The sequence below is a fragment of the Helicoverpa armigera genome, chromosome 15 (genome assembly GCF_030705265.1).
Source record: "Helicoverpa armigera isolate CAAS_96S chromosome 15, ASM3070526v1, whole genome shotgun sequence".
Classification (NCBI taxonomy): domain Eukaryota; kingdom Metazoa; phylum Arthropoda; class Insecta; order Lepidoptera; family Noctuidae; genus Helicoverpa; species Helicoverpa armigera.
The window spans coordinates 1257803-1271742 of record NC_087134.1 but is presented as its reverse complement, the minus strand read 5'-3'; the positions used below and the strand labels follow the sequence as shown (position 1 = coordinate 1271742).

At 37.4% G+C, this 13940-nt stretch overlaps 1 protein-coding gene across 1 annotated transcript in view; it reads left to right on the top strand.

Moving 5' to 3' along the window:
* LOC110380924 (phospholipid-transporting ATPase ABCA3) overlaps window positions 1–13940 on the top strand; it is a 45118-nt gene that overhangs the window by 3528 nt on the left and 27650 nt on the right. The window contains exons 2-12 of the mRNA XM_064038046.1: window positions 1803–1935; window positions 3468–3565; window positions 4058–4175; window positions 4524–4609; window positions 8686–8844; window positions 9912–10140; window positions 10612–10779; window positions 11096–11268; window positions 12447–12587; window positions 12928–13045; window positions 13725–13879. Coding sequence (XP_063894116.1) covers window positions 1803–1935; window positions 3468–3565; window positions 4058–4175; window positions 4524–4609; window positions 8686–8844; window positions 9912–10140; window positions 10612–10779; window positions 11096–11268; window positions 12447–12587; window positions 12928–13045; window positions 13725–13879 — 1578 coding nt within the window. The remainder of the gene's footprint in view (window positions 1–1802; window positions 1936–3467; window positions 3566–4057; window positions 4176–4523; window positions 4610–8685; window positions 8845–9911; window positions 10141–10611; window positions 10780–11095; window positions 11269–12446; window positions 12588–12927; window positions 13046–13724; window positions 13880–13940) is intronic.

Here is a 13940-nt window from a genome sequence, read left to right as displayed (position 1 = left end):
CCCGTGTAACCTAAACGGTTCGGCCTAGGCAAACCTACCTACATAATATCGGATAGTCAACATTAATTAGGCAGTAATGTTCTAGAATCATGCAATAAGAGGGATGGTGAACGACAGGCCTAAATTATATATTAGAAGTATACCTGTTCCCCATAGTGTTGAACTCTTCCTGAGAGAGCTACTTCCTACAGCCAGAAAGCATTTAAATACAAAACAATATTCAAGAAACGATAAAAAAAAATATCTCTAAAATTGCATATCCTTCTGTGAGATTCAAGTGAAAGGAGATCAAATAGCGAAATTTTTGATGAATGACCTTTTACATATTTATGTTTATTGTAAAGGCGTGGGAAAGTAGTAACTACCTGCTTTCTTATTCGTTACAAGGATAATGAAAACAGACTGACAACGTATCGTGTGTAATTACAGGCTTTTATTTAACTTGCAATGTTATAAGTTAATAACACGTAGGTAATACGATACCTACGGTCTGTCAACGTTTGGTGAATCAGTTAAGTAAGATGTCTAAAATTACCATGGAAGATACTTTATTTAACATTATCTTAAGAATCTAGCTTAGCTGACAACTGTGTTTAAACTAAGGGAGATTGAGCCTCCCCCCTCTAAAACTAAACAGACACCTTTTCCAATTTTGCTAAGTACTTATCTAGCAAATATTTTTCTATTCTATCAAACAGACTTGACACACTTCGCCTTTTTTTTCATTGAGAGTAGTTAACCCCCCTCGCCCTCTTTGTAAATGCGCAGTTCCCTGGCCAAAACCTACGTACTATTTTTAGAACCATGATGGCCTTATTTGTATCTCCTAGGATGAGGAGATCGATATCATCCCCTCGTTTTGGCGCCAACAGTCTGGTGGACCCGGAATTATGGGAATTGGGGATGTTTTTGGCATTGTGCCAAACAGGTTATGGGAACAACTGTCTGAGAGTAACATTACTTGCTACTTTCAAGAAATGAGGGCGAATAATCCTTATAGGGAGGGGGATACGAGCCCGGAAATACTACGTTTGGCAATAATCAGCAGGATTTTTGATTCATGAAGCTGAAAATATGTTGCATCGACCCCAAATAATTTGGGAACAGGGCAGAAGAAGAAGAAGATTAGTATCAAATGGGACTTGATATGGTTTTCTTTTTTGGTCAGCCAAATGATCCTCGTACATTACTTAGTCGAGCATACGTCCAATTTGGAAGGATGAGACATCGATCTTTGTAATTACTCATGAAACATTTAATAACACAGACTGTAGGTCTTCATTTAAAAATAAGTCGTTAACAATGAGTTTGTTTAACATTGTCGAGAAGTGTCACTTAACGTATTACAAACGTGCCCTGTAACGAGTTTTTAGGTACCAATTTTTTTTCGGGAGGAAGTCGATACTTTTTAAGTTCCTCGTCTGTGGTTTTCCCATAGCTGTTACCAGCTTAACTTTCCTTACTGACAATAATTTATTAAATTCCTAACTATGAAAACATCGCTATCTTGTAGTCATGGGAAACGTACAAGGAAAAATTATACACCACACCATCACACTACCACAAAATATTAGAAATTCTTCCTCTTCAATACCCCTCATTAATTATGTAAGGTTTTAATAAAAAAAAATAAGGTTAACATAAATAAATAAAAATAATCAAAAACATGGTCACAATTAAATTAATGGATACGGCTTAGTTGATAATATTCAAAAAAAGGTTTACTTGAAACGGTGTTTCAGGGTAATTGTGCAAACAAAACTTTCTAGATGTCCTAAAATAAAATAATTGTTTCTTCACAGGACATAATACCGTTGTCGGAACTGATGCCGGGGCCATATTATGTCCTGTACACACCGGACACGCCGCTAACCAACTCGCTGATGGACGATGTGGGACCCAAGCTCAATTTGCAGAGGCTGGACAGCTTCCCAGGTAAGGATTTTTTTAAGTACTACGCGAAGAAGCCATAAATTAAATCAAAATAAAAAAAATACGAAGAATCGAACTGACTCCAAAATTATAACTTAAACCTTCACCTAAGTCTGTCAAATACTATGCTGATTACAGCATCAGAATCGGTTAATCCAAACATGAGATAATCACACAACATACATACATACATACAGACAAGTCAAACTGAAAACCTCCTTTTGTGACGTCAGTTAAAAATATTGTTCCGAGACTTTTTCATGCATTCCCTACTGTGTTGTTTGACTACAATAGTAGCTAGTTATTTAGTCCCACTCAGCACCGTGCCAATTTAATACTTACGTAATCAACTTCCCGCTAACTAGGGAACACGCTGTCATTTTGTTAAACAAAAAGTCATCGACAATAGGCATGCTAATAACACAGTATTTTTGAAATAAACATAAGTTGCCAGCATTATTTGGTGATAAAGCATTTTATTTAGTTTAGTCATTATATCTATTTGCATCTTCGTAGATGGTAATGTGATCCGAATTCGTTCACAACATGCTTTCTCTATCATTTATTTCTTTATCTAGGATATAGAAACATGTGTACCAAAAAGTGTTTACTTTTCCACACTGAAGCAAATAAGTCAAAAGGACAATGCCTAAAAACGTCCCCACCCACCAACAGACTTGAAAGTAGTGTCATTGGATGCGCCTCATTTAGTAGATCATTTCTTATTATGGAGACATATTCCAAAAGTATGGGGTTTAGGAACTATAAGACAATTTAGTATCCTTAATAATCAATTAACTTCAAGTTTGTTAACCAATTACTCGGAGTTGGGTGGACCGATTTTGATGTTTTTATTTTTATTTTACAGAATCTATCTCAAAGTTAGTCTAATTTAATTTTCATCAAGATCTTTAAAGCAGTTTTTGAGTTATCATCGGTTAAAATATCGGTATGAAGAGGCAATGTAGGATGTCTTAAGGACACCTTCACCACCACCAACAGACTTGAAACTAGTGTCATCGGAAGCGCCTCCTTTGATAGATCATAACTATCATAACAATTTAATCCAAATGTATGGGGTTTTGGAAATATCCGACGTTCTATTATCTTTGCATTAAAAAAAAGTCATCAAAATCGGTCCACGCAACTCCGAGTAGGTAATTGGTTAACAAACTTGAAGTTAATTGATTATTAAGGATACTAAAATGTCGTGTATTTCCAAAACCCCATACATTTGGAGTAAATCGTTTTGATAATCATGATCTATCGAAGGATGCCCTTCCGATGACACTAGTTTCAAGTCTGTTGGTGGGTGGGGACAGGGTCCATACAAAATCCGGCATTGTCCTTTGACACAGAGATTTGAGTTGGAGTTCTATTGAAACAACAGCAATAAGTAGTCTACTTTTATCCGAGTGTTCGGAGTAGCTCCTACTTGCTACCTTGGGCAAGAGCTAGTAACAACATATGTCTAGCATTTCAAGAGACCTTCACTAACTCAAAACAAATACAAGAATTACTTTTATTGTCTACAGATCGCACCAAAAAAGGCTACTTCGCATACAAAAATGAATCTGAACTGGAACCATTCATACGTAACATGGGTATCTCCGATGCCATTATTATATTCCAGGTAAGTTATTATAAACCTCTTCATTTTCTGCAAAACAATCCATGGTAAAGTTATTGTGAAAATAGCTTATTTATACACAAATGCCCAGCTGAACCATTTATTTCCGCAATAAATCATAATAAACAAGCGAAAAACGCCATTCATCCGTCTATCCCCTAGTAATTTAGGTATTATTATTTTTTGTAGATTTTATAGACGCTAGATTTTATGTCCCAGCAAAATCCTTATCACTGTATCAATGAAAAAGGTTTAATAAGACCATATGGCCTGTACGGGCAATGGTACTAAAAAGGTGTATGAAATGAAACAATAATTGCCCGATTGCACCATTTAACTATAACAATAACAGAACCATTTTCAGTTGTCAAATCGCCGATTTGATCAATGGGTGGCGAGTACACGGCTGGTTATGGTTTGGTTATCGTTAGGTATATTTAAATGGGGTAATTCACCCTACATGCAATTGTCACTAACAAATTTTGTTTTAAACAGAAAATGTCCGGAGAAACATGGCCGGAACGGTTGAACTACACCATAAGATTGAAACACGAATTTCTAACGGGGACCTACAGTTCGCTGGACGATTCTCCCGGGCCACACAGGAATTTTGGTAAGATATCATCATATTCCACCTTAGACTTATCAAACTGTAGACCAGTTGGTTCCATACTCTTTAAATGTATGTATAAACGAAAAGATTGCATCTCATGAAGAAAAATATTTGGCGCAGTTAAAGTTACGGAAACTATGAGTAGGAAGCTAAAACGAGAACTTATGGTAATAATGCTGTCAGATTTAAATCATATTTTAATAAAATTAAATCAAATCAAATCATCTATTTGACTTCTATTTGACTTTTTGATACTGTTATGAATCTAGTCAACTCACTCTGCGTCTTTTTTTATTAATATATTACTGGCAGATATTTCTATGTAATTGTATGACATGTTTTCTATAGGTTTCAAATATGGAATGTTCATGCGCATACAATGGGCCATCGACACCAGTTACATCAAGCTGTTAACTGGCTCCGAAATTACACAGGTAAATTAATACATTTTCTACTTTATTCTTATATCTTTTCTGAAAGAGGACTTGAATAAGAAGGGAGAACTCGTTAGTATGACGGCTAACAGAGAAATGGAAGCTAAAAACATTGCGCCGACTCCAAGTAACTTGGGAACAAGATAAGAAGAAGCAGAATCTGTAATGTTGAGTTCCTGTAATGATACTGCTTCTGACACGCGGCTTCACACGCGTCTCGACTTCTCGAGGGAACTATTACCAGCCCTGTAATAGGGTAGAAAGTAGCCTATATGTTATTCTGATGCACAAGCGATATGCTGTAAAGTTTCATCAAATCTTTACCGTCAGGTTAAATGGATGTTTATCATGATTAAAAATGTAGGCTTTGATTTTTTCCAGCCGGAACGGGCTAGAAAATTCCAAACCTTGACTTTACAATACTACTTTGTATGATACTTAATAATCGTGAAGTATTGCTATTAATATTTTTCCATGCACCTACACATTGTGTACTTTACTATTAAAATAGTTAAAGGGCAAAACCATATGTACATTAAAAGAAATTAGAATTCTATTTCTACAATTGTTTATTAATTCGTTGCTATGACGACACGGCATTTAAGCACTAAGTCAATATAAAGTTTTTATAACTTTGTTTTTCTATTAGATACTAGACTTTGGATCATTAAAACCTTCATTAATAAAAATGGGACATTAACAAAAAATATACAGTTCAATATGTATAGCATTTATAATATTACGTGCAATGTTTTGATGTATAATATGTCCTTGGTACACCCTTATCTAGTCATGAAAATCATTCTATTCACTGCTTTTTATAGCCCTGAATGTCATAATCTGTCTAGAGTTGAGGCAACTTTGTTGGGTTCAGCTTCCAGTCCAACCGACTGCCTATCTGACGTACTCAGCTCGATACCCATTTGCAGGAGAGTTTGTCAGAGTCTGCTCTCTGATTTCCTCTACTACTTCTAACGACAGCCAATGATGTTCAAGTTCACCCGGTACCCACAATTATGCATGCCTTTCGAAACACGGAAGCACTCATTATGACATAGATGGTCATCTAACCCCAGATTGAGTGGCTGTTACTTAGATACGAGTTCCTCTATAAACCCCGGATGCACATTTTATAAACATTATTAAAATGAATGTAAAGGTTTTTGATCTGCATCGAGAAATATCAAACAATCATAAAATATTACGTTCAACTGTTTATCAGGACTACCGAGAATTAATTGCGATAGTATTCATAATTATACCATAATGAGCATGACGAATAATGTATAGGCAAATACGTATGTAGGTACATAAAAATACTTTCATTGAAACGCGCAAAAATCACCTTTAACACCTGAGGAACTAGGTTCAATTTCGTGTGATTAATATCGGACGAGTTTTGATGGACAAAGGAAGCAATTATTAACGGTTACTACGTTTCAAAGGTATGTTGTAGAGCATAGGTATATGTAGCCCATGACTACATACTTTAAAATGATTCCTAGAAAAATGATAAGGCTTGTATTGCCGAACTTCGGAATTACAAAGTTTTTTCGCGCAAACTGTACGAGGCTTTGCGCGAAAAAGTCACACACATAAAGTTTTAGTCTTTGGTCACACAAGATGTAATGTTAAATGCGCAAAACCTAAAAATAGTTTGATCAGAACATGAGCATATAGGGTAGTTATTAAAAGAAAATAAATATGCCATTAATCGCGTCGCTGCGTCGTCACAGACGCAAGAACTGAATGAACTGCCTGTAGAACTTAAACGGATCATAAAATCTTAAATAACAGCCATTTCCCCGTCTAAATTTGGTCAATTAAAATCGTTTGGTGTATTTAAGTATTTTTCGCAATTTGACGTTATAAGTTATAAGAGAAGTGACCCATGCCACATGCCCCATAGTGAACCTTCACAGTGCATTTCAGTCTACACAAGCCCATTGAACAATGCCCTTTCAATGTTCAATGATTTAAAAAACAATATCCTATTGTATTCAGTTGTTTTGTTAGTGAAGCCAGCGTAAAGCCGCCCTGTGGCATGACAAATATATGCTATTATCTTTTTATATGACCCGTGAATGCCGTTGGCAGAGATTATAGGCTGTTCGTACCTTCCTCACTCCGAAGGCAGATGTTAACTTCCTTATAGTCTATAAACCACTACTGCGCATGTGCGAATCGTCAAATAGCTAATTTCAGAGCGGTAAAATTATATGACGAAGGCTGTAAATTACGTTGTTGCACATGCAACACGAGGGGTCTTTCGCATACCCTAATAAAAATGTTCATGTTTAGCACTCAGCGATATTCGGTCAGACTGAAAGCCGACCTTAATATGGCTAGCTAGGAAGATGATGATATTCGAGGCTTATAAAACCGAGTCACTTAATGAAATGAAGGTTGCATTTAGTTCGTAATATTTTATTGAAAACAGTGATTTTTTGCGGGTTCCTCTCCATAGAAGCACACTTGAAGGAAACGTGCCAGAATAACCGTTTCTTGTCGCTCACTATCTTCATGCTAAGTTTCATCAGCCGTTTTCAAAGCGTAACAAACAAGAAACATTCTCATTTTAAATATTATCTAGGATCGCTATTTAATCTCCAACAATGACAATGGAATGTAGCTTTCACGATTAGAAACTCGTCAGCGCTATTTTGAAACCGCATTTTGTCACTGTGTTCGGTAATTTTGACATTGAATGTAATTTGTAACGGTTTGATCGAAACGATAAATAAAATAAAGGAGAATAAAAATAATTGAAGTTCAATTTATATTGTCAATTATTATTGAGGTATAAATTTAGATATTTAAAAAAATGAAAACTAACATTCTCTTTTGCAAGCAATTCCATATTTGTACAAGCAAATTGCTGACGTATGGTTTCTCTCTATATTCTTCTAAATTAAAAAAAATGTGCATGAAGTACTAAATTGTCTTCAAATACACAGTTCACAAATCGCGACCCAAAATATTCCTAGCTGGCCACCGCACCCTAGGCTGACTGACCAAGTTTAATTTGCATCAATACTTAATTACGTAATTGACACAGATAGGTATGAAAGAAGACATGCGATCTTTTTTTTATCGACGTAAAATCATCAAATGACCCCTCCCGCTGTGGGTTAGCAGCGGTGAGGGAGTGTCAGACTCTTACTGACTAAAATCGTCGTGTTCCGTCATAGGCCTTTTATGTACCAGGGCCGCGGTATCTCTTTCGAACAACCCGCAGCCCCGGCAGGCCTTGGCCCTGCTGGGCCCCGCTGGGGTTGCTGACGTCTCTTTGAGGAGCGCGTGGAACAACGCGCGCCGTCGACACGGGTCTGTCGTCTAGGAAGACAAAGACATGCGATCTCAAATAATTGATTGACGAATGAAATATGATGATGATGATTTGTCATAGTACGGTAGACCGCACATCAGTGGTAACTGTCATGCACCTTATCTCAATAGTAATAAGTTTGATTTTCCTATAAAACTGTTACCACTGACCTGGAGTTGACTGTACATAATAAAATACATGGCTAATTTCACCCGTTACTAATAACGCCAGGAATTTATCTGAAAGATAAACTGTAACTTTTGGGTTAGCAAGTCTCGGATAGCAATTACAAGCAAGCAAAGCAGAAATTACAAGTAGCTTTTTTCATGCAGATAACATTAACTATCGGATAACTAACGGGCACTTTATCGATAACTAGTGAAATCTTGCCTCATTCTATCAATTCATTTGTATACGATATTCATTTCCTTAGCATGTAATTAAATTTTTAAATACCTATCTATATATATAAAAGAAAGTCGTGTTAGTTACTCAACTTATAACTCAAGAACGGCTGAACCGATTTAGCTGAAAACTTTCAGGGAGTTAGTTTAGAGCCAGGATAAGACCATAGGATAGTTTTTATTACCTACAAAAAGTAAAAACAAAAAATACAATTTATTCCGCACATACAGCGCCATCTATTGTTCAAATCAAGGATGTGCCGGATGCCACTATGCCACGCGAACGAAGTCGCGGGCAAAAGCTAGTTAATTATAAAAAGAAACATTTGAATTATTTGTTACAGAATCTATCGATCCAAGAGTTCCCTTACTACGAGAGATCTGTAAACACGGATGTGGCCATCGTGTGCATATTGTTGCAAGTGCTGTGCTGGTTGTCTCTCATGCTGACCTTCGTGTTCCTCATGTGCAGGCTGCTGGAGGAACGGTCTTCTGGCATACAGGTGAGAACTGCCCTAGTGTAAAAGAGGAATTATTATTATGGTAGAATCGATGTTATGGTTTAATAGATCAAGAAAAGAGACTCTTAGCCACCTAGCGCGACTGCCATGCGGATGTCTCGTGGTGGTTTCACGCGTTGGGAAGAAGTATTTAAAGAAACTAGAAAGCCCTAAGATTGGAAGTTGATAATTGAAACACCCATGCATCGGAGAGTACGTAAATGACGGTCCTGCTTGAGAACTCTATCCAGACGTGTCGGATTATCATGCCACCGGACAATGAGTAAAGCTTGGGTTTCCTAGGAAAGCGGTGCCGTAATATAGCGGCCGTCATATTACGAACGGAAATAGACGGTCGTCTTTACGGTGATGACATGTGGAAAGTTCCGCGGCCGTTTTAACACACCGTCATAAACTTTTTGTTAGTTGTATCATACTTACTATCCTGTTTTATTTAATATTTCTCAAATTTCATGACACCAATTCTGTTTTAGTTGACTTTTTCTATAATCTTTACTTTTTATATTATATATTGCTTCGTGGTTACGAACGAAATCTATTAAAGTTTCGTCGTCCTCGCTGCTCCAAGAGTTGTAACAAATTTTTGACGTTGTTCCGAAAAAAAAAACACAAATACGTATTAAAAAAGCTTCACCGCTTTCAATAAAACGTTCACCAAACTATCTGACACCGTCAAGACGGCCGTCATGCAAATAGCGGCACCGCTTTTTGAAGTTACGGCGTCAGTTACCGCTCTCTAGGAAACCGCCACATTCTGTTTACATAGACAACGTTCTGGTGACGTCATTCACCGCTGTATTACGGCCGCTATATGACGGCACCGCTTTCCTAGGAAACCAAAGCTTAAGGGAGTAGACAACAGCTGATCCTCCAAGATAACCCGGTGGTGATGACAGTGGGCCAGTACGCCATTTGTCGCCCTTTTCTCAACATATTTATTTATACTTCAGGCGCATTTCGTACAATGGTGGACTTAACGCCTTAGGCGTTTTCTCCCATTATTGTGCTCATGAAAACTACTCTAGCAATAAAAGTATTATCTTTTACAGGAACTCATGAAGATGGTAGGAGTATCGCTCAACACTCTAGGCGTCACGCACTTTCTGAACATCTTGCCATGCGGTCTGGTATTCGCCATAGTCGGGAGCGTTCTCCTCAAAGTGACTGCTCAGCCGTTGATACCGCATACCAATGGGTTCCTCATATTCTTGATGTTGTTACTGTACTTTAATAGTGTCGTGGCCTTGGCTTTTGCGTGCAGTTATATTTCTAAAGGCAGTAAGTGACTTTTATATTGTTTTAGGTGGAAATAGATGATAATAAGTGTTATAGCAATTTGACCTTTATAACATCAACACAAAATGTCGTTGGTGGCATAATTATAATAATTATTTTTTAACTAAATATTAAATTGACCACAAAATTGTAGCCATCTAAAAAATATTACATTGACCACAAAATTGTAGGACAACATTACACAAAACATTTAAATAAATTTAAAGACGGAAGCACAGTGACGGAAAACCGTCCCAATATTTTTGTTTTTAATGACTAAGCGGATTCAATAATTGAAATCAGGCTTTGCGGAAATCCATGACATAGGAAAAATATGTACTCCCGAAATTAAAGCTATACATATTTTTCCTAACATTTTCATAAATCACATGATCCTCTTAATTAGTCTTGACACTTTATTTTAACCAACTTCAAAAAAACGATATTTTCTCATATCGATTATTTGCTCCACAGCACATTACGCAGCCACTTTATCAGTTTTGGCGTACATACTGCTGTGGATCCCGACGCGCGTGGCTTCGGAACACAATATTTCTCCAGCCCTGACCTTGCTGACGGGCTTCTTCCCTCACGCACCCATGTACTGGTTCTGGGATGAAGTGGCGAATATCGAGATGTTTGGTAAGTAGTATACTACTTTTAAAGCTAGATATTTTTTTGGCTGGTGGGTTAGCCCGGATGGTTAGCGCATCTCGTATAAAATCTTAATCAAACACATCTTAATTTGATCTGGACACATCATTTTCATATACATAGCGAAATTATGTCGCACCAGCTTTTGTTTCGTCCTGTCTGACGTGAAGTCTAACATACCAAAATATAGCGGCTCCAAATATGATTCGCTCTGCAGAAACAATTTTAGAAAGCTCGGAAATTTGCCCCAAGCCGCCATAAACTTTGGCGTTAACAATATCAATGTTAAAAAAAACATTTTCAGGTGCCGGTATAACCTTTAAGAACATAGCAACGCGACACGACAAAGTGTCAGTGGCCATAAGCTTTTTCTTCCTGATTCTGCAATCAGCGTTGTATTACGTGTTCGCTTGGTATCTGTCGCTCGTACGACCCGGACGATACGGACAAGCTTTACCATGGAACTTTCCCTTCAAGGTACGTGGCAATATAGAATAGTTTTTTGTTTATGTGATAAATAGTTTTTAAGTGTATGTTGGACGGACGGAGGTATTTATTTAGGGTCTGATAGCTCAAATTTAGTCGACAAAGCGTGATGATTTTATTGATCATGTCTTCTCTTTATAATAAGGGGTCTTTAGGTATACAGCAGAAGCCTGTTGTCACAGAATGTAGGTTGTGTATGTTTGTAAAATTTGCACGCAAGCACTATCAATATTTGGAGTAAATGAGAGAAGTGAAGAGAGAGATTTTAGGGAATTGTAAAAATGTTGTGCTTAGGATAATTAGAAAATTTTCATGGGTTGTATTAAAGATTTATATAAAAGTCGAATACGACGTATTCGACTTTTTACACGGAAACATTGGAGTGGGTAATACTTTAATTGTTCCTGAGATTTTTTACGTACCTCATTGTTATGTAAAATTGACTAATTCAAAAACATTGCAGTCAATTTGATATGAAAAAACTACAGTTCCAAATACTTTAATCAGAAAGAAAGTTGATACAATTTCAGCGCAAACCCAAGAAACGACCTAAAATAAAGAAACCCCCTAAAGTGGACGATAAGAAAGTGGGCGACGACATGAACGGGGGTGACTACCAACTGCCCGTGTTCGCCCGGACTGAGTACCACTGGGAGGGTAGGCATATTCGCCCGAGAGTCAGTAGAGCAGTCGGCAGTGACAGGGTCAATCGGTTCACTCAAGTTTATCGTACTGATGTTAGTACATTTTGTGTTCAATTTCCAGTATGTAATTATAAGTAGACACATACGTTGAGTACATTTAGTAAAGGAAACTAAGGCGTTTCTAGGCGTCGGGATGTCCCGTATACTTGGATGTCCAAAATCGCCTTAAATACTGGTTTTAGTCGGAACTAAGCGGAAAAATGGATGAATTGATGCGTATTTGCTACAATAGAACGTTGGATATTTCAGGTTACGATTGATCAGTAATACCTAGTGTTAGTGTGTAATTTTGTTACCCTTAGCATAGTGGTAGCTTAGAAATACTATTAAGATTTTTTGATGACTTTGTGTACGGACCTACAATTCAAGTATGTTTTAAATTTTTTGTGTTCGACCCTCATGTGCATCTCTCTCTTTGCTTCTACAAGGACACACATAATAACCTACAAATAATTTTCCCTTCAGGCGTCCTATTGGAGGAATAAGAACGAGGTGAGACCTGATGGTGACGATGAGGAAGAGGATCCGATAGCTCACGACCCTCGGTACTTCGAGACTGCACCCTCCCATATGGATGTCGGCATCAAAATCGTCAATGTTTCTAAGGTAAGTTTAATACTCAATACTGTATTTCATTCCATAATGTGTACTAAGTTGGTGGGTAAAAATAAATAGAAACAATAATGGACCCTGTCAGGCACAGCAAGATAGTTTATAGAGGAGGAAAAGTTATAGAAATATAAACCTGCTTTGTAGTCCGTCATCCAATATTTACAAATGATATCTGATTTCTTATCTGACCTCTATGTTAAAGACTGGTATGAACAGTACTAGTGGTACTCAGCTGCATTTAGTTAGACTGGAAGCCGACCCCAATATAATTGGGAAAATACTGGTCAAATGATGATGATCTTCAAATGTGCACAACCTGAGTTTTCTTGTCCAGGTGTTCGCGAAACAGGTGGCATTACGTAATGTCTCTCTGGAGGTGTACAAGGGAGAAATCACAGTACTGCTGGGACACAACGGTGCTGGCAAAACTACACTCATGTCTATTATCACAGGTAAGTCAACATATCTATATAATCGAACTAGCTGGTGCCCGCGACTTCGTCTGCGCAGGTTTAGTATTTCGAACAATATGTTTACAAATTGTAGCCTATGTGTTATTCTGATGTATAAGCTATATTATTGTAAAGTTTCATTAAAATCCATTCAGTAGTTTTTGCGTGAAAGAGTAACAAACATCCATACATCCATACATACAAACTTTCGCGTTTATAATATTAGTAGGATTTCTTAATTGTGTTGTATAGGTTGCAAAGGTTTTGAATACAAAATCATTAGGAAAAAGTATGCATCTTGTTGTTTTACGAAATAAGCGAATAAGCAAACTTAGGTTCGCAGTTACCTTAACATTATAAAGCTGAAAATTTTGTTTGTTCGCAAAAAAGCGCTAATCTCACGATCTATTGGTGCGATTCTAAAAATGATTTCAGTTTTAATTAGTCCATTTATCAAGGAAAGCTATAATATATTTTTTGTCCGGTTCGTGAAGTAGTTCCCGCGGGATGCGGATGTAAACCGATAGGGAAAACTAAAACTAGTAATATTATGGTGTGGAGGCATGAGAGCAGAGAGTAAAGCTCATCATACCTCGCACTAAAGGGAGGATCCTCCGACCGGACAGCTGGTTTTGTCCGGTGGGCTATCTAATCTAGCTAATTATCAAATTGTCCCCAGGAATGACAAGTGCCACAGAAGGCAAAGTGTACGTGAACGGCAAAGACACGGTCACTCAGCGCGATGAAGTGCGACAGAACATAGGCCTGTGTCCTCAACACAACCTCTTCTTCCCCAACCTTACTGTGCAGCAGCATATCATGTTCTTCACTCTGGTAAGTTTTAGTACTCTTCTGATAATAAGAAGATGATGTAAGATACTGTTTCTGGCCTCAT